Below are 24,696 nucleotides of genomic sequence, written 5' to 3' on the forward strand. Positions count from 1 at the left end.
GTTGAAAATTTAATGTGCTATATGTAAAACATAACGTTACAGCCTAGTAATTAGTGCAGGGTAAGAGTTACCTCTGGTTTTTGCCCTGTGAAACATATATATTGTGGGTATACAATACTGTACCTGCTGTTGAAAGCAGTGCCCTTTGGGGGGAAGCAAGAGCATTTGAACATTTTACTGAAGTTTTAAGCCATGTTATAAAGTATACACAAGCTATGCGCAGTTTCACATAACTGCACTATTTGGCAATACATGTGGAATTCTCCATTTATGTTCTGATCTGATAACCAGAGAATTTAATAGCTGGATTTTATAAAGACCTTAGTGAATGTTCAAACGATCCGTGAAGTTAGTTTTATGAAACAAATACTCTTTTGTTTTCCACGGGCGATAACGAGGAGTAAAGGGACCCAGAGGTTGACCTGTCTGTGTGATAAAAACTATCCTTTCATTGTGAGCTGAGGTGTCAGTCTCTGGGACATGAGCCATGGTTTTTCTGGAGGCTGGAAGAGTATTTTGGGAAGATACCGTTATGTACTTGTGCTATCGTTGATCTCTTCCCTGGGAGCATGTTGTTGATGGCTGCTGGGTGTTTGGTGGGGTGGACCTTTGTCTCATCCAGCACCACTGCTCAGCTGGGAAGGGAGTCTAGGACCAGAGCATCTGTCAGTGATGGGTCACTCGCAAGGGCTGTGCTTTGGTAACTGAGTTAATATTTCTTCTGGTAGATGGATTCAAATGTTTTCCGACATTGGTGGTGCTAGTAGAATTTAAATGAACCTGAAACCTTTTGAGAAATCCCTTTGCCAGGATCTGTCATCTACTTCGGTGAAAAATCTGGCAGCTTTAAGTTTGCATTTATGTGCCATCACCCTGCATGCCTATGTTTAGCAAATTTATAATCGCTGTAATTATAATTTGCATACAAGAAAGCAGACAATTTTTATTCCTGTAGCTGGAATTGGAACAACTGAGCAAAGCTGTACAGTCATGTCAGCATTGTGTAAGTTGCTCCTTCTGCATATATTGTTTTGTTTGTATGGAAAAATAGGGCGTAAGTACTTTGTACAAGAAACACATTTATTTCTGGACTGAAAGATAAGTAGATTGAAAGTGGTGTTTTCTAGCAGGCAGATAGCAGAAGCAGGAATGCCGAGTTCTCATCTCCTCCTTTATCCCGACTTGTAATAACCTGGAACAAACCACTTCACCCATTTGGCCGCCATTCGTTTCCTCATTTGTAAAGTAAAATTAGTGTCCCCCAGGGTACCCGGGTGATAAAAAGCCAGCATAGCACTGAGTGCTGTGGGTGCTACTGCTGTGATTTAAGTCATTGTTCCTGATGTATATCCAGCAATTGGAACTTGTCTCTTATTCTTTCTAAAGCTTCATATTTCCTGCTCTGGTCTCACTAAATAATTTCATACCTGCTGGATTCCTTCTGCTGTCGTCCATTAAAAATGGGATCCAGATGATCCATTTTGTGTTTGGGCTCCTTAAGTTTTCTCTCGCTGTTGTATGCTTTGAACTAAGCAGTTGTCCACAGATATTTTAAGTGAGCGCCTAATCCCTGAAGGCTGATTAAAAAGTACGGTCCTGCATTAGCCCTGGCTTTCAGGGAGGAAGATTTTATGTAAAGTTTTAAGCTTTTGAGCATTTCAGTGGATTTGCTTAAAATGCTTCAGACTCAAGACTTTGACTTGTTAGGAGGATGACTTTAATCATATCTGCTGAACTTGGAGCCCGTGAAATGCAGTGCATAACAGTAATTTGGAACATGCATTTTTGTAAGTAAAGACAAAATTGTTGCCATTTTTGTTAACCACAGAACGCTCCCAGGAACAGTGAAGCTGTTTCATTCAAGAGCCTGCATCCACGTAGCTGTGTACCTTGGCGCTCAGTGCAGGGGTGAACAGCTGTCCCTTTGGGAACTGCTTGGTTTTTTAAAGCACTAAATGGAAATACAGGCAAATTGCCGCTTTGCTTATTTATTTGCTGCTAACAGGTACCGTGTGTGAGGTTTTTTTTTTTCATTTTTAAGGGGGGACAGTCTTAGAAGGAGCAGAACTAGAACCACGTAATTTAAAAGTTTGAATTGTGAAGCTTATTTTTTCAAGAGGAGTCTCATTGGTAGGGTATGGAGATTTAATTTCTCTTGGCTTGTATGTATATCTGGCTAATGTGTTGTAAATCTTCTTTACTTGGAAGGGACATGAAGGTTTTGTTGAAACTCTTAAATAAGTTTTTTGTCTATATTCCATAACGATAAAAATTTCTAAAAATTTTTAAGATATTATGTGACAAAGTTAATATTATAATGATTTTAAAACAATTAGAGTATGCTCATAGCCATGCTACTCATCTCATGACTTCAAGTTTTAAGTTCTGGCCATGCTTTATTTTGTGATGCTTTTGTGAAACCCCATTACAATATAAATTAAATACTAAATTAAACCCCATCAAGGTGTTAAATCAGACCATTTAGCTGCTGTTTATTTGACCCAGTCATTTAACTATCAAGACATTGTAATCTGTTAAATTACCACGAGATGTATCGTGGTGCACTGAACTCTTAGCAGACCTCAGAGCTGGCTGTTGTCTCCCGGAGCTGCAGGGTCTGTGCCGTGTGTGCGCCGAGTTTGCGCCCGGTCGGTTTTCTCTGTGTCAAACACCACTTGCGTTGTGTGGGCCAGGACGTGACTTGAGGAGAAATTGAATTACGGACCAATGGAAAGCTGCAGTTTCATATTGCAAGAGTTTTTGTGGCATTCCCGGTTTCAGAATCGATCTTTATGGTGAACCGAGATCTTCAGTGAATTAAAAATTATATATTTTTATAAATGAATGTACTATGTAAGTGTTAGACTACACATTCTCCATTCACACAACCAGTGCATTGAGTAAAGGAGGTTTTTAAGCTTAAAGTGATGCCGTTCTTTCCGATACTGAACAAATATTTCCATTTCTGTTCAGACATCTCTTTTGACCTCTGTGTGGAGCCTTGTCTATGAAAGGGGACAGCAGAGTTAATATAGCCTGGAAATAATTTAAATTACTGATTTTACTAATTGAATCAGAAAGCTTTATTTGAAGCATGATCTTTTCTTTGCTGAGTATTTATATTATTCAGATTTTTCCTTTAACTATAACTGATTCTCATTACAAGGTGCTGATATTACCAAATACAGCTTTTAGACTAAATCTGAAGCATGCTTTTTTCACACCTCGAGTAGCTGCTGTCTGTTTAAACACTTACATAGCTTAATGTACGTAATTCAAGATGTTAATGTTTAATTTTTAAAATTGATGACTAGTGCAACTCTCTACCAGTTTGTTTTGTTGTTTTTTTTTTCCCGTCGGTGTGAATAGTGTCATCCTGTATTAGAGTGAAAACTGGAAACCAACTAAGTGCTTTCTGATGCTTAAAATATCGGATAGCTGGGAAACGAAAATAAAAAATGTTCATCAAAATTTTTGCATGCATTTAAAAATCGACTGTCTTATGACAAAGGAAGTCTGGCAGTTTGTATTGATGAGCCACGGCGCTCTGTACTGCATTTTAAGGTTTTAAAAAATTCTGACAGTTTTTTTGTGTGAAGGATCTGAATTTTTGCACTGTTGACCTGGCCATGCTGCAGCAAACTTAACGCTTGGTTTCACGACAGTGAAAGGCTTCGTATCTTATGTTACCGATTTTTTAGGTTAGGTGAGACCGTTTAATGTTGGAAAATAGAATCAAGGTTTTTTAAAACTGAGGTAGTGCTTTGGGTTTAGGCAGTGCCCGCCTCGAGGACGAGGTGGAAGGCAACTGAGCCGTGTCCCGCCCCGCGTCGGTGCCCGGGGCGCTGGGGGACAGCTCTCCCCTCCTCGGCCCTCCCGTGGCACCCCTGCAGCCCCGCACCCCGCCGCGCTGCGGAACAAGGCAGCTAGAGCGTGTGCCCGCGCCTGGTGGTTTCTGTCCGTGGGCTCTAATTTCGGTGGCTTTTGCGGCTCCCGTCCCCCACCACTGCGGTGCACAGGCAATAAATACACGGGGGGCTGCCGCCCCGCACCCTGCCACCGCACCGCTCCCCGAGACGGGCTGCTGCCGGGGACAGCCGCACCCGGAGCTTCTGCTCTGGCCCACTGTCACCAGCCTTGGTGTCTGCTGGGGTTTTTTTGTAGAAACCGTTTCTGCTTTTTGCTCTCTTCATTCAGTAAGCTTTATCTGTGGATATATGCATGATGAATCCCATTTGTTGCTGTGGGTGAGAGGTATGGCTCCTGTACACACTCTCTCGCTTTTCATTGCCTAAGTGATAGGGAAGAAAAACCTTTATTTTCTGGCAATCCCGTCTTAACACATTGACAGTGGTTTGTGTAAAGAGAGACAGGTCGGGGCTGTGGTGGGGTCTAGATGACAAAGTTATGCGGGTAATTCTGCTGTTTGTACAGAAAAGGGTTGTGCATTCATTTCACACAGATGTATGTTTCTTTATTTTCCTTTTTCCTACAGTTCTCTACATCCAACGATTTTCTTCATTCTCCAAAGTTATGGCCCTCTCAAGGAGTACCAGTCAGTGATGAGTTGTTTTTTAGTAGAAAAAGACCTTCGAGGAGTTTATTTCAGAATAGTATAGATTTTAACTCTGAGCATTCTTCTGTTTGTGCTGGTAAGTATTAACACAGGAAAGTGTTTGATCTGCTGTTTACAAAATAAATTTAGAAGAACCTGAGCATAAATTTGTAGCTTCATGAGTATGGTTTATCATTTGTTGATCATTTGTTTTGTTATTTACTTTCATTTACTACAAAGAGTTGAGTGCTAGGCACAGGACTACGCCTCCAGCTGAAGCAAGCGGCAGCAGTCCCGTCCATGCTCCTGGAGAAGTGTGCGCCATCTCAAAACTTAGACTGCTGTTTTCCAGTCCTGCTGTACACACACAGATTTTCACTAGTTTAGATAGACCCAACAGAGTTTGTAGATCAGCTTTTTTTTGCAGACAGCAAGACCAAAAAGAAATAGTGTAGTTGTGTGAACAGATGTATTGGACAAAAGGACTTGGGATATCCCTGAAATGGAGAGCTTTCTGCTGCTTTTGCAGAATTACGAAAAAGAAGTAATTCAGCAAACGTTCTTTCACACTGTAAAATACAATATGAATTGCAGGTAAAGCCGTAAATTAAAAGGAGACACAGAATTTTACTGACTTTTGAGCAGGAATATGTTGTTGGCTAGAATAGCAGTCGTTACCATAAAAGGTATGCTGTCAAGAGTTAGCTGATAGTGGCGGCAGGGTATGAAATACCATAAACTGGACAACATGTTGGGAAGGTCATATTTATGTGTGGTAGGTTGTTCAGGAGAGCAGACCAGTGCGTATCTGTTCTAGATTTGCATATTTTCTCTTTTTGCTCTGTATAAGCAGGTAGGATGGAAAGCTGTCTGAGGAGTGAGCCCTAAAGATTGTTTTAAAAATGAAAAATGTCATGTTTTTGAAAACCAGGTTTGTATAAGATTGTAGGTATAGTGCTCCACTTAATTTACGCAAGCAATGTAGACTCAGCAATTTGTATTTTAATAGCTAAAAGGCATGTGAATAGACTGGGCAAGACCAGGCCTGATTTATGCTCTTCACTTGGCAGTAGGTTATGTTCTCGGCTTTGTCTGAGGAGCACTGACATGTGTGGCATGCCAAGTTTACTCACTGCTGTGCTAGGAGTGACATCACTCTAAAGAAACTCACTGCATTTTGGGGTTTTAAGGTGTTTTCTTCCTTTTATTGTCATGTATTCAAAGAAGCAATTGTTTTGGGTTTTTCTTTTGACCCCCCTGCAATTCTCAGAGTTGGAAAAGTGCCCTGGAAGAACAGCCAGCCATTTTTCCAGAGCGTGCCTATGAACAGTACTATGAGGTTGCTTAGAAACTCTTGAATTAATACTTTGAAAGTAGTTGTATTTTACACTGAAAGTTAGGCAGAGTCTTAATTCACTATTAAATATTATTGTGTATTTTTCATTGAATACCATATGTTAAGAATTTATCTAGTTATTTGTGTTTTTCTTTTGAAAGGTGCTATGGGCTCTCATCAGCCGCAAATTTCAGGGAAATGTGGAACACTTGGATACACACAGACACGTGGGAAGAGTGGTAGTGTGGACTCTGATTTACAATTTTTAGGATTAAATAACTGTCAGCAAGACAAAGGTATATGGATTCTAACTGTATCGTAAGTCAGCGCATGTTACTTTGGAAATGTCTCTATTTCTATGCTGCCTTAAGAAATAAAAACTGTTACTAAAACGTTGTTCAGTCTCTATTCCGACATATTTGTGCTTCGCTCCTGTGTAATGCTTTTCATTTGTGGTTATTAATTTGCAACCCACACCGTTGGTATCTGACTGTATCGGTGGTGCTGCAACAGAATCTGAACTTTTTTTGAAAAATCGATTTTTAGAGTTCTGTTAATGGTATAAATCAGATCGGTCCAGCCTGCTTGGCAGCAAGGGCCAGGTCGGAGCCTTGCCCCTCTGAGCCTGGTCAACATACCTCCTTTGGTCCCCTCCAAGGTGAGGAGGGCAGCCGAGGTGTCTCAGCAGGAGCAGGAGGCGGCACAGGCTGCTCCTGTCTGCTGAGCACAACAGCCGGGTGCAAGTGACCTCGGTGTGCTGCACAGACACTGTGTTGGTGCATGTAAAGCTTTTAATTCTCCTATCGTTACTTTGATTCGTGGTGGTCTCTGTACAGCTTTTACTAGACAGATATCCAGGGCGCTGCTATGTCAGGCGGCATTTGCTGCTAGTTTCAAAAGTGAGGCTAGGGGTTTGATTGAGTGCACCTTAACCCTAGAGGTGGAGGCTGAGATAAATCAGGACCTGTAACACATAGAAACTTGTCTGTTCTTAAATAGTGATAATAATAAAAATGCCAGATGTACACTTAGTGAAGGAATAAACTCCCTGTCTGGAGGAATAGATGGTAATGATGCCAGATCTGTGACAGAGCTGCCTTGAGTGGTCCAGATGTGTTGGACAAGGACAGAGCTGACAGCCTTCTTGTAAGATATGTAGGAACATCGTTTACTCAGTTTACTTCTAGCCACTTATATGCTCTAGATACTGTGTTTTTTTCATGCCTATGGAAAGAAAGGAGAAATTTCCTCTTTGTTTTTTGCCTCTGTACCTACAAAGTCAATGTTCTCTTCTCTTAGCCTTGGTCTTCAGAAGGCTTCCAGGTACTTTGCCCACACTTGCTGATTTATTTCTCTGCAAACAGTTTTTGTGCCAGATATGACTCTTACCCGAGCCTTCCTCTGGTAGTACAACCCACACCTGACTAGGTTGTCTCAGTTCTGCTGGCCCGGGATGCTGCAGCCATGGGAAGCAGCAGGAGCAGAAGACAGAGACCTTGGAGCGATCTGATTTGTAAAGGGATTTTTTATGCTGTAACTAAAGGCATAATTGAATGGTTTTCTTTGGAGTGACACAGACAATTAATAGGTTTCCCGAGCCCAATTCGCATTGGCACTTGTTCTCCCTCCCGCGCTGTGCTTTCCCATTCTCCCAGTTGTGCCAGTGGAACTGGTTGTGGGGCTGTACTCTCAGTGAGATTGCTGAGGTAGCCCACCTTACAGTGATCCTTCCAGAGGCTGACAGGAGCTTTGTTAAAACTTGTCCTTTTTTTCACTTGCACGGTTAAAAGCTTGAGTGCATGCGGGGAACATGCATCTGCTTTTCATGGGAAACAATTAGAACAGTCTAGTTCCAAATCTACACTTATCTTTCCATTTTTGACTTACTGGTTTCTGGGGAAAAAATATTCTGGGAATTTTTTTTTTTTTTTTTTTCGAAGCAAGTAGAATTTATAACATTTGTGCTTTATTTGTACTCTTGTATCACTGAGTTTTGAGAGTGGTGTTTGCAAATTTTATGCTATGCAGGCTTGGAATGTGGAGCAGCAAGCAATAGAACCACGTTCAATCTACTTGTATCATTGGTTTTTCTAAATATAATTCTTCAAAACATGACTGCAAAATAGCTTAGGCTCAAACTCATTTGATCAAATGCAGAAAAAGGAAATTGATATTTTGAGGGACAATGCAATTTGCAAAATGAAGTTAGCCGATTTGCTTGGGTAAAATGCTGACCTTCAGTTTTGACTATCTAGAGGGTGTATTATTTCATTGTAAATTATTATTATAAGAGCTGTCAAAGAGGCTAATTACCACAAATACTATTCTCTTTTTCTTTGCTCAGTTTGTGCCAGCCTCAATTTTTCTAGCAAGACCCAGAGAAGTTTTTGCAATCAAGCAGAGCATATGGTGGCCTTCCAAGGTCCTAATGCAAGCCAGGGGGCCTTCATTCTGCCGTCTTACCCTCTGTCATCACCCAGGAACAGCCCAAAGCACCTCTCCTCTCCAGCTGGCTCTCCAAAGAAGTCACAAGATAATACCATGAACTTCTCAAACTCCTGGCCTCTTAAAAGCTTTGAAGGACTGCCTAAGCCTAGTTCACAGAAGCAGCTTCTCAGTCAAAAGTCAGGAGACAATACAGGTAGGAATGTTGTCGATATAATGAAAATGGATTTCAGGTTTGCATTTTGAGTGCCTTCAAGCAGCGGTCAGAAAACCTACAGTGGCAGGTGAATGGGGAATTATGCAATGCCCCAACTGCAGTTAGAATCGTGAGGGTTTTGTAGCTGCAGTAGTCTAGTCACATCACTGGAGGTTTCTTTTAAAAACTGACGTCTTTGTATTTTGGTATTTTTAAATACTGGCATCTTTTGTTTCTTTTGTCTTTTAAATATGTGAGATAAAGCATAGTATGCACCAGCTCTGCTTTTCTTATCAGTAATGTATCAGTGAAAAGTTTGCCTTCAAACTAAAATAAAATGAACCCCCAAAATCTGGCACTTTTAAAGAAAGCCAATACAGAAATAACTATTACTTTTAATACTCTAATTAATACATGTGCAAGAAAATATTACTCATTGCATTTCGACTTTTTACCTCTTTATTTGCCTTTGGAAACTTATGTATCGAATTTCCCACACTCAGAATAGCTCTTTAAAACCTCGTTACAAATAGCTACATCTGATGAGTGGAATCAGTGCTGATTTCATCCCAATTTACACTGGCAGAGACTGCTATTTATGGTCTGATTTCCTCTGTCTTTGAGGACCTCATGCAGACGTTGGTTAACCTGAAATAGTTTTAAGTTTATTTAATTGCAATTGCTTAAACAATTTATCTGATTTCTTTCAAATACTTACTAAAGGCAATCTTATTTTAGGTTAAAAATAGCTTTAGTATCTGTTTAGCTTAAACTGATTCTAATCACTCGTGAGGCATACCTTCTGTAAGCAAAGTGACAGTTTCCACATACAATTTTGCACTGATTTAAAGAAATCTGTTTTAAAATTCATCTACATTGAGACATATATTTTTGCACATATGTAGAAAATTTCTAAATTAATTCTTTGGAAGTCACGTGTCCCTGGAATGCATGTAATTTTGTCTTGCAGATGTGTGTTCATCACTTGCTGATTTCCTTTACATTATCCATATGCATTTCAGGTTTTTTCTGTTTCTTTAGAATAACTTCATTGTTTTTATAGCAGCTTACAGGAGAGTTTGTTAGGGCACCAGTCGACTTTTTTCCTTAATTAAGAAAGTTAAGTACTTTTTAAAGGTACTAAGTATATGTTGGTATGCACGTACATGAAACACTAATTTATGTTTTTTAAAAGAAGGAGACACTAAAAGTAGAAGAGGTTGGTAACTGAGCTTGAAATGCAGGAAGGTGGAAAACGTAGAGTCAGGAGGTAAAAGAAAATACCATGCAAGGAGGCGAGTCTGGTAACAGCCTAATGTTTTTAACACTCCCTTCATTATGAAAGGATTTTTCCGGTGTGACAGAAAGGAGGCATGGAGTTTATTCTGGTGAGTGCTGTGTTCCTGCCACCCCTCCAAAGGACTGACATCTGCTTGTGTCTTCTCCAGGGGAGAATTTGCAGGAGAAGCATTCTCCTCTGCAGCTGAAACCCACCCTGGTGAGACACCCCGCCTCCCGCAGGGGCCTGAACGGCGCCAGACCCGTCCCCCCCATACCCCGCCTCGCTAGCCCGCTGCCCGACAAGATTGAATTAAATGTGACTAAGTGGAGAAACGAAGAGTGTGAGGACATGTGGCTGAATGAAGTGGATAGGAAGCTTGCAGCTGACCTTTCAGAGCTAAATGTTGATGGCGAGGAAGTGGACCAAGAAGAGGTTGGTTTAAATATGACGTAACGCACTTTTAATAGTTGATATGTTACATGTTTTATTTTCTTAAACAAGAGCCAGAAAATAATAAATGTTTCTGACTTAAATTTTGTGACACTGTCATCAGCACAGCAGGTTTTCAGTGAGATACCATTGGGTGTCTGGTAGATGCTAAGTAAAGCAATAAATACCGATGTTGAAGCGTACTTCCCGTGTTTGTTCCAGACATCTTGATTTCCCTTGTTTTTCTCAGAGCCGAAGTCATAATGTTTTTAGTTGTGGTAGCACCAAGGCAGAACTGCAGGCCTTTCTACAGCTTCTGTTCTCATTATCTTGACTTCATTTTAAATTTCGTGCCAGATTTAAGTAATAATCCTCTCATCAGTTATAGCAAAGGGCCTGAAATAATGAGTAACTTCCTTGATGAAGGTTCATTTGACTCAGGAGTTTCCTCAGCCTCCCGGCTTTGCTGGAGTGGGCTGTCCCTGATACCCACGCAGCCTGTCCCAGCTCTCTCAGAAGTCAGTCATTTTTTCATGGAGTAAAATGAGAAGAACTGATGTGAAGCTGCATGAGTGTGGTGTCACCTGCAGCTGTTTGATATGTCACAGAGGCATTTGACATTACGCCTGGCAGGTCAGCATCCCTCTTGTACATGGAAATCCACTAGTAATAATTTGGGTCCATTATGTGTATTCAGTGGCCAGTGTTTTAAGCCTGCCACTCAACCTGTGACTTAGAAAATATTTGAAATATTAAATACCTTTCAAAATCTCTCCCTTCTGTGACCCATGAGACTTGTCAAACAGACTTATTCTAGCATTTCCCTTTACCGGTCCATGAAATACTTTGCAGCCAGCGTAGCTGTAGATCCCGCATGGCTGTTTCTCAGTCGCAAGGGTTGTGCAGTGGGATCCCCTGTGTGTGGAGCCTGTGCTTGTGTGTGCCGACCCCTGCCACTGTGCCCACTACCTGCCGAAGGATCCTGTCACTCGCTCTGTTTCTCAAGTCTCTCTGATGTTTGAGAAATACCAAATAGCTGCATCAGCCTAGGACATAGAAAAATACTGCAGAGGCTCGCTGGATTATTTCAGGAGGTGGTGGGGAGGTGGAACTCTATCCACTCTGCCCTCATCAGTACAAAGCGAAAATACCGCAATGCTGTTACGTGAGAGGCATAGGTATCACATGTGGTTGGATTTTGTATGATCTTCCCCTCATGGTCCTGTGCAACACGTCCTTATTTCTGTCACAGTTCATAGAAATTGTTTGAATCTCAAATCCTGTCTTTAGTCCCTGTGAATCTGAGAACAGTTGCAGTAGGACTTAATGGCTTTGCCTTGCCATCTTTATCTTCCATCCTATAGTCACTACTGAAAGTAATTTATGTGCTAAACAGATAGGGGAAGAATTTTTTTTACATCAAATATATTCAGTAAAAAGAGGAGAGAATATGCAGCAGAGCTCTAGTCATAATAGATTTTCCTGCTTATTTGAGTAGGAGCTGTGCTTGCTAGGCTCGGTTTTCAGGATTCACTTCTGCATATCTTGCATCTTTGTGCCGTTCAGATGTGAAAAGCCTGAGGTCCCAATTGTGTGTACTAGCAGCCATCAAACACTTTATTAAGAAGGGTAAGAGCAGCTGATGTATTTTTGCCGGAATCTGTTCTTGTGTTTTGCAAAATGTGTCTGTGGGAATTTGCATTTAATAGCATGATTATTCTTGTGAAGCAACACAGTGAAAGGCATCGTTACAATAATGCATAGCCTATGTAAATATTCAGTCACATTGCCCAATAGAGGCATGTGCACGAACTCGTGTGAATTGAACACTCAGAAACATATTTTCTTTTGCTTAAAAAACCTTTTTTCCTATGCAGTGAATAAAAACTGTCATTTTGTTTTCAATCCTGTGTAGATGCAGAATTCACTTAGATCTCTACGAAGCAGTGCAGCTAAGAAGAGGGCAAAGCTAAGCAGCAACATTTCAGAGCTTGAAAGTCCTGATTCTGCTCTTAAACTTGATCTGTCCGTGGATTCCCCCTCCCACACTTCCTCCCCGAGCGCGGGCTCTTACAGCGAGAGCGGAGTTTACAGCCAGGAGTCTCTGGCTTCACCTGTGTCCACAGTCCCCCAGAGAAGGAGAATAACGTGAGTGGAACTCGTATGTTAATGCTGCTTTGAAATTCTCACACACAGTCTCTGCTGGTGTTAGTTAAATATTTCAGGGAGTGAAATCTGTAATATATTTTTTATATGATTGCTTTGCTTAATAGCTTAATTTTTATATGTGAATTGTTTTCCTATCTAAAAATACATTGCTCTATACAATAGCTGCTTAATTATATTATTCTAGTTTGTGCTGGCTTTTAATTTGAAAGAGTTCCCTGGTGCAGCCATAGGAACACACTGCAGTTAGTGAAGTACTGCCAGTGGCAGTAAATGTTTTATTAAGACTTTAGATTGCCATAGAAGGTATGTGAACCATAGCCTAAACAAAGGAGTAAGAAGGAGAATGAGTAAGAAGAAGGATAAGGTTTGCTTATTATAGCCTGGAAATCGAAGGAGGAGTGCATTGGTTTTTTGCGATAAAAGGAAGACAATGTAGATGTTTCTTCTTATTGCGAATCATGAACTGTTTCCATTGTGTTACTGACAGACTGTTGTTAATTTAAAATGCCTTCACAGAGCTCTTATAAAAAGAAATTGTGTGATGACACATGCTACTCTGATTGTAAAGAGCAATGACCCAGCTGGTGATCAGCAGTATAAACTATTTTATTTTTTAATGAAATAAAAAAGTTTTTGAGGAATTTTGCAAATTTTGCACTACAGAATCTCCTTTTCTGCTTTTGGAGCCCATGATAAAGCTGCTTGTAGCTTACAACTGTGTTAACAGAATAGGAAGGAAGAGAGGGAATATACAAAAGAAAGGTTTCAGAGACATGGGGAAACTGGAATGATTCAGAAACAGAGGATTTTCACAGCTGTGAAGTCTCAGAACTGTGATTTATATGTATGTACCTTCCCTGTATGCATTACTGCTGAATCACAGTTTTAAAAATAATCTTTAAAATGAAAAATTCTAGAATACCTAAAAAATCAAGACTATAAAATTCCGTGTATGATGTTCTTCCAGGCAAGGTTTTGACTAGGACACCTTCTATACAACATGCTATTTCCATTATTCAGTGACACACAAACTTAATGTTTTACAGAATTCAAAGATACCAGAATTCTGAACTAGCAAGGAAGAGAGGGGACCTCTGGCAGGAAGACTGAATTTGTAGAAGTGACAAAATATATTCCCAGAAGACCTTAAAAGCCTTGGAATGTTCATAAAAATTTCAGAGAGTTTAGTTCAGATGCTGGTTTGTGAGCATTGGAAATTGGCATTTTCTGTTCATAAAATCTGTGTAGTTGGGCAACAAGAATGTTGGCTTCTTTTGTGTATTGACTTTTAGAAGGATCAGTTTATCCACTGATGAACTACCGTGAGCAATGGGATACTGGTATTAGTGAAGTTTCTGAAGCATGAGATTTCCTCAAGATCTTAAAAGCACGTCTTCTAGTTGTGTGTATTTCAGTCCTAGCAGAAAGTGGAGCAGCTGCTCTTTCCCTGTGACTATTATGTAGGTACACGTGGTATTTAACAGTGCAGGGCTCTGGGCTGAATCATCTTTAGTATTCAAATGCATTGTTCTAAAAAAGAGGTATCAAAATTGTCTCATAGATAGCAGCATTTTCCTGGTGAATGTCTGTGTGCTAGACACTGAGCTGAAAACAGCTCATTTCTGGGAGTGAAAGGTTAGTGGATTTGGTCACTGTCATTTGCCATTCTTTGCCAGATTGGAACCAGCATCGTCAGTCCCCTGGGCCAAATGATTCCTTAGCTTTTTGAATGTACGCTAAATTTAGTCCTGGTGTGAAGTTTACTCTTAAGGGTTGTCATTATGGTGTTCTTCATAAGGGACCTGCTCATCAAGTAATTTCTATTGAATTCATTTTTTTCTTCTACTCAGTGTGAACGTTTGTGGAAGTATACTGGAAATATTTGTCTACCAAGTACACTGGGGATGAGAAACTGAAATCTATTGATGTCTTGGCTACAAAGTGTTATTTAACTGGGCTCTGACTAGTGTGTAGAATTGTATTTATAAAACTTTGTTTTATATTTTAACAGGTCAGACACGTTTCCACTACTTGGTAGCAAATCACAGCCTGCAAGAGTATCTTCAGCAAGAAGCAGAGACCCAAATGTGGCAGAACATAATTCCAGTACGGGTATTTTGCTGTGCATATCAATGTATACCTTGCTTCATTGATGTAGCAGAATGATCACTTGATGTGTCTGTTCTTACTTGTTCAATAAGCTCATGTCCTTTCAGCACTTAAAAAAAGGTAATTGCTAGACGCTATTTGGTCAAATTGAGATTATACTGTGGTACGGCAGGTGGGAAGGAACTCAAGGGTTTCTGCCTTTCGATGTCAGGATAAAATGCGTTAATGCAAATGTCACCTGTGAGTATGCGCACTTCAAAATACACACGAGTATTGTGTGAAAATTCATTGGACTCCAGCTGGATAAGAGTAGGAAGGGTCAAAATGTTGCAAGCAGTTAATTTCCTGATAGGAAATTGAAGTTAAGTGATGCTGTTCTGTTTTATGCTTACAGTGAAGTACAGGTAACTGCAGATTTCTGTAATGGGCAGAAACCGATTGTTTATGATTATTTATGTTTAATCTGTTTTGATTCAACTGGATGGAGGAAAGGAACTGGGGGAGCCATGTCCACAAAGGTCTTTTCTGACCTCTCTTCCCAAAGACTTCTCTGTTGCATCCTTTTGCAGCCTCAGCAGCTATGTATTTTTTCCAAAAAGTTTACAAAAATTAGTTCAGTTCAGATTGGAAGGCAACTTACAGGCCTGAATTTGCAAAGCCATCACATTGCTTATCATCTTTTTTCAGAAATTGAAGCTATTGCTCCTCATTTTAGCTAAGGCCACTTTTCTCAGGGTAGATTAACAAATAGGTTTGTCAAGTAACAGCATAAGTCAGAAAGCAAATACTGCACGTACATAGTAATACATGTTGTGGTTAATGATTTTGCATTCGTTACATGAAAAGACCTTCTGTGAGAAGTTGACCTTCAGTGTAAAATAATGAGCAGCACATTTGTTTTGCTTACTGAGCCAGTTAATCAACCAGAATGGACAGCACTGGACCTCCTGTGAAGAGCTGACAGCCTACTACTGATAAGGTCAATGTAATACATGTGCAGCTAACTGGTAAAGAAAAGTCCTTTGCTCTCACTACCCACTGGACTTGGCCCATCACACAAGTCAAATCCCCAAAAGCTCTGAATTTTTACACTGGAACTTGGAGAACTTGTAAAAATCAGTTTGGTATTTAACTGGTCTCATCAGATGAAACTTTTTTCCTAACACTGAACATAAATCCCCCTTGCTGTAACTTATCTCATTACATTTTTGTTTTATTTCGAAGGATAGAATATTTTCTTCTTCCAAGCAGCTACCTTTTTTTGTATTTTTCTTTTCCTCTTTCATTTTCTGTCCCTTAGACTAACTCCTATTTTTTCTAAATTTCTTCATAGGTCAAACTTTATGGACTTTTTAACTGCTGTCATCTAGGCTGCTTTCAACAGATCTGCCTCTTCCTTGAAATGCAGTACCCGCACAATACCCCTTGTGCACTTAGAGTTGAAAGGATAGTTATGGTTCCATTGTTGTAAAGCATGCAAAATCAGTCCTGTCCTACCCGAGCCTTGTTCTTCTTGGATTGTTCTTCTACTTTATTATGAGCTCCTTGAATTCACGTCCTGTTCTCAAGCATGTGTGTATGCTTCCCATTTGCTGACCTTTACTTGAATTCAGCATGCTGCCTCATTATCCAGCTGTTTGGGCAAAATATTGGATAGTACCAGGTCCTGAACAGACTGCAGCAGAACCCTGCTTGATACATCCCTCCATTTGGAGAATGAAGCTTTGGTAACTACTGTGCGTACATATGCCTGGGATGATATATGGCATCTCTCACTTCTTTCCTGCCCAGAAGGTCTGTTGCTGTGTCGTAAAATGAGACCAGATTTCTCTGATCATACTGTTTTCTGGTGGGTGCTTCCAAATACAGTATTTGCCCTGATACAATTCTGGGAACTGAATTGCCCAGCACGTGGGTCAGTTGTTCTCTGGCTCTTTCTTCAGCTTTTTTCTTTCTTCTTAAAGAGTTTAACACTTTTCCTCTTTTCTGTTCTGGAAATTTATTTGTCCCTTACCCATCATTAACTTGCTAATTGAGCTCAGATTGCTTCAGATGTTTCTCCAAGATGAATTTGATCAGCTGCTCTTAGCTTTATTATAATAGAATGGCAGCTCTCAGACATTTCTTACCTCCCAAATTCTTTCTGTAACTTGTAAGTTTGTGCAGCTTTTAATAGTTGACACCTTGAAAACCTGTCTGCTGTCAGGCCTGTAGCTCATCTTTCCCCGGGGTCCTGACAGTTTCAGAGGCCAGAGGGTGCTGTTGTACCAAATACAGCAATTGATGGATCAGTTCTGACGTGTGAGGTCTTAATGTTAATATATGAAACACTATAACACCTAGACGTCATTGGGACAGTGCAGAAATTCATGGTCAAGGAGTTCTTGGACCTTCAGGGGGTCTGGCCGTATAGTAATTTTCCAGAGCATCTCACGCTAGCCCAGGTCATGGCACTGTCCATAGTGTTCCTTGCTGGAAGAGCCTCACCTTCTCAAGAATCCCACAGCGAAACATTCCCTTTGGTTTCCGTCCCCTAGCAGAACAAAACAGCCTGCTCTGATCCGAGTTCTCAGCTGGAGAACACAAGCAGCCTTTTTAAGGGTTTCAGTATGGCTCTTGATCTCCTGAGGACATGGTTGGGTTGACAGTGATGGCCGCCAGTGCAGAACTTCAAGACAGATGGGCACAGGCGGGTGGTAGGAGGTGCATCAGTACCGTTAGGTCTGCGGCAGTGGGAAGCAGCACCGCTGTCTCGTACCCCTCGTAGCACACCCAGGGAGACGCCGGGGATTACTGGAGTTACATCAGTCTGTCACCTTGATTGTGCCTATCAATCCCTTCAGTTAAATGCAGGGTTATTCCATGGAATTTGTGGAATATGTAGTAAAAGCATGTATATGAAAAGACTTCTGTCTTTTTAGGTATTTTAATTTTAGGGATATTTAGAAAAGCAGAAAGGATCCCTGAAGTAATTAGTGTTGGTGTTTGTTTTTTTTTTTTTTAAATCACAACTAAAACGTATTGAGAAAGTTTTGCAGGCATAAAAATGCTCAGTTTCTATTGTCTGTAATTGTAACATAAAAATGTGTTTTATGAATTCTGGGGTACGTAAATGGAAAGATTTCTTGTGTTTCAAATAGTATTTTACTATTTTCATTTAGTTGACTTATGACTTAATTTGGCTTTTAATGCTGAATCACTTAGTATTCAGTTGTTCATATTTGAAAGACTTCAAACTAAAAAATAATTTTTCAAGCTCTGTGTTAGATTTTCAACTTGTGTTTATCTGTAGATGAAAGCCTTTGCATGTGAAAAATGAATAGAGCCTGAGCATCTCAGATTTCTGTAGGCAAAAATGTTCATACTGTAAGCATAAAACCAGTCTGAGGGTCTCTGAAAATGTAACTATTCGAGAATCCTGTAGTACACAGGAAAAACTATTTCTAATTTTTTTTTAATATTTGATTTTTTTCCTTTTGCATGGCTAGCATTTGATGATAAGGGGACTTCTAATGTTAGCGTAGTTGGCCAACGTTTGAACTGTGGCAACGGATGTGGAGATTATGAGGACAAGAAGCAAGGAGAAGTGTCACGTACTATTTTTAAAAGTCAAAATATGGAACACCAAAGAAATTTTAAGCATTCAAAAGGTTTGTGAGTTTGCTACATTGCTGTTCATTTGAGCTCTCATTTATGGCAAAAACTGAGGCTTTGTATAGCCTTTTGTAAAACAGGTTTTATAGAAAATATATTTCAAGGTGTTTCGTGTGGTTTCCTCTTTTCTAGTCTTTATACTTACGCTAACAAGTTGGGTTTTTTTCTGTCATTAACTGAAATTAGACTGCCAATTAAATTAAAATTAAAAGTCAAGCGATAGCACATGGCATGAAAAAAGGACCAAACTGTTACATATCTCAGTCTGAATAAATGAACAGCTTTAAAAGTTTGGTTTTAAATTACTCTGTAGTTCATTGGTAAAATTAAGGAACTTAAACCATTATAGTTTACTTTTCAGTTTTAACTGTGTCATTTTAATGCATCCCAGGAGCTACTGTTCCCTACGTGAGAATTGTTGTGTGTACGATATAGATGTATTTTCCAACTCTAAGCTTGTTAGAATAGAGCAGCAACTTCTTTTTTTTTTGTTTTAACATCAGAAGTAAAATGCGGAAGTCAGTTTAAGGAGCATATGGTTTCACTGTCTCTTGTTCAGATCTCCCTCATGGTGGCTAAAATAGGTACCAAGTAACCATGTTTTAGTGACAAATGCAAAATTAAATAGCAATATTCCACATGTTAATAGACATTGAATAATGAAGATCTTTGTCCCAATAAGATTTTTTGTTTTCTCCATCTCTTGTTTCAAGATTAAACATGGACAGTTTTGTCTGTGCTCAAGGTTTTATAGAAATGGTGGAGTGCTATTTTTTGTGAAACATTTAAAGCTGAGCAATGGAAGTAAAGTTTATAATCAGTTCTGTAAATCCTTCTTTTTTTTGTTAACACCTGCTTATCCTCTGATGCCTGTGAAATGGAAGTTTGTAAGTTTTTTGGGCTAGAAGCTGAGGTTAGGACAGAAGGTCCTGATCTGGGGGTAGGTTCCAAAGACGATCCAGCATTTGATGCACATTCAGTTACAGTCTAAGAGAGAATTGCTCATGAAGCCTCAAGATTATGTTCAAGAAAATCCCAAAAGACCAATTTTGACAGTTCTCGAATGTTAAGACTTGGAACATTCAGAAGCCAGTGATTGGGTTTGTGGGAGGACAAAGTAACACTTTCAAGAGAAACCTTTTCACTTATCTTTTTTCTTGTAAAGCATAAAAAGGAGAGCTTCAAAATTAAAACTATGTATAATTTGTAAGTAAAGAGGCATCTGTCATACTCTTGCCTGTAATTATTTTTGGCAAACTAAAGATTGAGGAGAGGGCAGAAAGCGTAACAGAGCGTCAAGAGTCCCAAATTGTTGAGGTGCGGCAGCTCGCCTGGTCGAGGGCTGTTGCAGGGTCTGGGTGCCTGGTCCTTCCTGCAACCGTCAGAGATGTTACAGCAGCTGTAGATACAGACAGAGGGCTGTCAGTTTACCAGGGTGTTTCTCAACTGAGATGGCTCAGTAGTCCCCTGACTTCATTTATGCACTTTCTAGTAGGTAATCAGGCTTTCCTAAATCATCGTTTCTGTTTAGAAATTTCAAATTATTCAGGTTAAATAGCAAAAGCAAACGGTGTCCTTCTTTTGTCACAAACTATCATTTTTATTTGCAACTAGTGTAGCCAATATAGAAGTACATAATATATGTCATCCCCTTTGGTGAAGAATTTGAGGGACTGCTAATTTATATAGGAAACAGTATTAAGTGCTGCTTGGGGAAAAAAGGATTTTAGCAAATTCTGTTTTGATTCAGTTGTGCTGAATTATGTGAGAAACAGTGCTATACTTCCACTAAGTGAGTTAGAAACTTCTGGTTTTTTTTCAGTGGAATCAGTTGATTTAAAAATCCTCTTACAAACATTGGTTTCCTTTAAGATCTTTTGGCAGAAATTTTGTTTGCTATATGCTTTCCATGATTTTGAGGATATCAATATTTAGTAAATCCTGTTACCTTCAGTAACTTGAAAATAGACTGATAGTGATAAATTCAGATGTCAGAGTATGATGACATTTTAGAAGAATAATTCATGTACCAAAGCATAAACTACATGATTTACATTGTGTGATTTTTTTTTTAAGGTCTTGCCGAGTCAACATCTAGTTTTCCACAGACGAACAATCTAAATTTCATTTCACCAAGTGTCCTGTCTGAAGATGCAGTTGTAATTGTTGGTAAAGGTATTACAAAACCGAAATTATCTCCTGTATCTCATCATGTTATTAAAATGAGGGACAATGTACCTTTGTAGAGTGGGAAAAGGAAAACTAGGTTCTGTACAACATTTTAGATTGTGAACAATCACCAGTTTGAAGGGGAATAAAAAGAATTATGTTTGAAAGTTTTCCAGTTACTGGATATGCTATTCCATTCCAACAACAAAGAATGGCAGCAAATTTGAAGGTTAGGTCTTGGTTCTAGCCCAGTGTGCACACGTGTACGTGTATCCATCCCACTCGGTAGAATAAGGTAAGAGTACCTTTGGGTGGAAATTGGCACTAATAGTGCAGTAGCAATGTTTTCATCTTCTTGAATTACTTCTGGTTTTCTTTAGTTTCTGCTAGGTTCTGCTGAATGAAATGGTTACTTAGGTGAGGGCACAACGTGATATGCCTTTCAGGTGTTTTTGGAAGTCCTCCTTCTGCACGAACATACAGCCAGTCCATAACGTGTGTAGCGAATGGAGATGACCAAGCTGTCAAAGAGGAGACTGAGCCATCATCAGGGATCTGTGGGAGAAGCATCCAGCAGAACAGTGCTTCTCGTTTCCATGTTGAAAGTGAAAAAGAGGTAAGAATTTCAGAACTACTTTATTGTCTCGCTTCCTGTTTTCCTATGTATGAATACAGCTCGATACAGTTTTGCAGTCTCTATGTTATGGTAAACAAGAGTTTGATTAAAATAGCCTGTGGCCATCAAGCTGCTTCTCCCGGCTTTTTCTTTATGGTTCCACCTGGATATTTTATAATGGCAAATTGTTGTGTCAGAAGCTCCCCACCTAACTCGGAAGTCTCTGGGAGAAGGGCTGAAAATGGAAAATGTCCTTTTCTCTGACTCCCACAGCACATAGAAATGCAGAAGGAGGAACTGGCTGAGTTTGATCATGTCTTGTTTTCTGGATGGATGTATTAATATAGCTCCATTCATAAGTTTTTTAAAAAACACTGTCTGGATATCTGTCCCATGATATGGTTTCATGAGGAGTGGTGCTGCTTTGTTAAATACTATTCACATCTGTTATAACACGGAGCAAGATTTATCTGAATGAAGTGTGATACAAAAAAATTTGAAATTAAAATCACAAGTCTTTTTGAAAGCATTTAAAGTAATATTTTAAGATGACTAAAACTTTAAGTTATTGATAAACAGTGTCTTAATTTTCTGACTTCCACTGAAGATATGAATACTTGGAGGAATCAAATTCAAAGGAGTAAATGGAGGAATGTATTAAATGTTACTAATTTTTCATGGGGAACTGTAAGCGTCTTAAACATGAGAGAGTAGGGTCAGATCACACTGTTAAAGACCACTGTTTAAAAAAAAAAAACTGTGTGCTTAAATGTAAGTGAGTTAGCCCAGCCTGTGTATTTGTTAGTTAAAATTCTAGGAAACTACACAACGCTGCCAAGGAATAGAAGACCTTTCCTTGTAGACCTTAGTTCTCTAACTATTCCGATGTTTTAGAGTAAGTGATTATTTCCCTGCAATGTTTAAACCTAGAATGTGTCTTCTTTTTGCCAGTAGAACTACTTAGCAGCACACATTCAGCTCTTTTCAGGATTGGATTTAATGTTTATGTGAATAATTTCCTTTTGCTCTGTAGAATAATGGTGAAAATAGTAATTTTCCATGCTTACCTTTGACAATATCAAGAACTGGGTAATAAGTTACTGGGTAGCTTGTGCATTATATTATAGTGCATATCATAATGGGTGCATTAATTTTTTGCAGATAAAAGTTGCCATGTCAAAATCTGCCCAGGATAAGATGAGGCGGAAGAAAAAAGATGAAAAAGAACACAGTCTTAAAGAACATCAGGAAGTCAAAGACCTCGAAGAAAAGGAAGAAAACCCTTGGGAAAGACTTAAACTGAATGAACCAGAGAAAATGACACCAGAAAGTGAGGATTAATGTTTTGTCTTAAATGAATAATATACTGTTAAATGCTACTGAATTGGAAATTAAAATTCTGTGATAATTACCAAAAATTATGACTGTTTAGTGTGACATAAGGTATTACTAGAATTAATTTTACACTGCAGTTTACCTTTAGTCATTTGTTGTCCGTCTTATAATGCAAATGGTGGAGAGTAAAGTGCTTATGGGAAGTATCTGAAAGACTGAAGTTAAGAAAAATTTCAAAAGACAAATTAGGACTGAAAATACTAGTTTTTTCCTTTTTTCTGATTTGTTGTTGTTGTAGTTTGGACATTTCCTTCTATTTTCTAGAGTTAAATCTCTATGGGGATATATTAACATCGCCAAGAAATGTATCTTTGTCATTAGAAAACGTTGCCTTGAATCCTTCATTAAAAAGAACATCCAGTTTGAAGAAGACAAAATGTTCAGCCTTGCTAGATTCCGGTAAGCTGTTACAGTAAACTAAAGACTGTTAAAATATTTGGATATGTGGAGTGGGACAGTTCCAAAATAAAATCAGGTTTAATATGATTAATATGTACAATGGAGACCTGAGGTGCTCTGGAAGATTAGTCCTTTGGGGATGGTGGTGAAGGGGATTAGAATTCCTCATTGTTCTCCCTTGAAATGTTTTTCATCTGTAATTTATTAGGAAGATTTCTGAAACACTAGAGCATTTTTTAATTGCTCAGCAACTTAAATGATGTAATGTATTAATGGCAAATTGACTCCCTTCTATCTCCAAGAAAAACATTTCTGGGTACATTTTGTCACTGAGATGCCTTTAAAATATGGAGTAGAAATCTTTTCAGAATAGAAGTTCATACTGATGATGGTCAAAGGTCTTCAGAATTTCTCAAGTGGCTCTTTAAGTTTTACCATATTGTGCCTTACCACACTGTTCTTCAGCACCATGTACATCCATTTTTACATTAAAAAACCCAATACATTTGTGTTTGCAACTTTTTAAAGTGGTAGTTGTTTGCAAAAAAGACTCACTCATATGAATGAAATGCTGAATCATCGAGGATGTAACTGGGAGAGCGGTCTTTTTGAAAACCTGGTCCCTTAGTAGCAGCAGTCTATATATACCTCAAACTCTTAATATTTCCTTCCTTTGAATGAATTGTTTTCTTCAGATTATGCTAATTATGTTATGCTTCATGACTTTGTAGATGAAATTTCTCATGGGGCACGAGGACGCTATAAAGATCGGACCCCATCAGTCACTCATAGCCCAGAAATAATGGACCCATCAGAGCTGCAGCCCTTTTCAAAACCAGAAACGGCACTGACAGAAGCTTTGACACTTTTAGCTGATGATGACTGGTAGGTGTAAACATCTATCTACAACCTGAGTCTAATGTAGAAGGCTTTAAGAAAAACAGCAAAATGGACATAACATCAAAAATAGTGAGAAGAATTGCAAGTGATATATGAGCAAAAAGAAAAAAGTTTTTATCAGTCCAAATCTAGATTAAACTGTTGAGTTAAATTGAAGCTTAATAGCTAAGCTTTCAGAGCCATGTAGAGATGTCTAAGTTTAAGCACTGTTCTGGAGAGGGCCCCCACCAATACCTTCTTGCTATTTTCTGTGGAATATAAGGCTTCACTGTGCTCTGGCAAAATGGGGTTACAGTGCTGCTGCCTTCTCAACTTTGGGAAGGAAAGTAATCCATCAATTGCCACTAGTGCAAGCTGTGGACAGAACTGAAGGAAAGAATTGAGAGACTGGTATGCTAAAATAGTCCTACTATCACATTAAAAGAAAGACTCACTTTGAAAGAATTTCTTACATTACATGTCATTGCTTTATTTTACAATCTGTTTGCTATTTGGTTTCTTAGAATTCTATGTTTTAATATTTTTATGAAAATTTGCAAGTGTTTTGAATTTAAATTTTTTTTTTACATAGGGAGAAGAAAATTGAAGGTCTGAACTTTGTTAGATGTTTGTCTGCCTACCATGCAACTGTTCTGACTGCAAAGCTACATGAAACAAGTTTGGCTGTGGCTCAAGAGGTTAAATTTTACTATCAGAATATTTCACTGACCATATGTGTGCATATGTATTTTATAACTCTCAGATACACTGAAGTGAAATGATATGTTCAACTGTGGTTAGTTTTCCTCTGCTGGACAGTCTCAAAAGGATGAGTTTGTCGTTCAGCAAAGCAGCGCATACTTCAGATACCAACACTTGATCTGATTTGCTAAGAGACTGAAAAAAATTTAGATTGTAACTTTATAACATTTTTCATGTGTATGTATTTTAATTCTTACACATTGTGAATCAAGTTAGAAATGTATTTCTCAGTTGCTGTTAATGTTACTTAAAAATTACAAAGGGAAACATTAAGCTTTGCTTATTTTAAAGTGTATTTTAT

General features: G+C 39.0%; 1 protein-coding gene across 4 annotated transcripts in view; it reads left to right on the forward strand.

The window, feature by feature from the left end:
• TOGARAM1 (TOG array regulator of axonemal microtubules 1) overlaps positions 1-24,696 on the forward strand; it is a 44,553-nt gene that overhangs the window by 8,277 nt on the left and 11,580 nt on the right. For all 4 annotated transcript variants that reach the window (XR_012673742.1, XR_012673744.1, XR_012673743.1 and 1 more), the window contains exons 2-14: positions 4,496-4,652; positions 6,053-6,187; positions 8,236-8,532; positions 9,981-10,246; positions 12,159-12,391; positions 14,424-14,524; positions 18,010-18,171; positions 20,252-20,350; positions 20,791-20,960; positions 22,122-22,290; positions 22,620-22,754; positions 23,486-23,639; positions 24,226-24,331. Coding sequence is in view for 1 of the 4 variants with exons in the window: in XM_075150658.1 (XP_075006759.1) it covers positions 4,496-4,652; positions 6,053-6,187; positions 8,236-8,532; positions 9,981-10,246; positions 12,159-12,391; positions 14,424-14,524; positions 18,010-18,171; positions 20,252-20,350; positions 20,791-20,960; positions 22,122-22,290; positions 22,620-22,754; positions 23,486-23,639; positions 24,226-24,331 (2,184 nt within the window). In the remaining 3 variants the exon portion in view is untranslated. The remainder of the gene's footprint in view (positions 1-4,495; positions 4,653-6,052; positions 6,188-8,235; positions 8,533-9,980; positions 10,247-12,158; positions 12,392-14,423; positions 14,525-18,009; positions 18,172-20,251; positions 20,351-20,790; positions 20,961-22,121; positions 22,291-22,619; positions 22,755-23,485; positions 23,640-24,225; positions 24,332-24,696) is intronic.

The sequence above is a fragment of the Calonectris borealis genome, chromosome 5 (genome assembly GCF_964195595.1).
Source record: "Calonectris borealis chromosome 5, bCalBor7.hap1.2, whole genome shotgun sequence".
Lineage (NCBI taxonomy): Eukaryota > Metazoa > Chordata > Aves > Procellariiformes > Procellariidae > Calonectris > Calonectris borealis.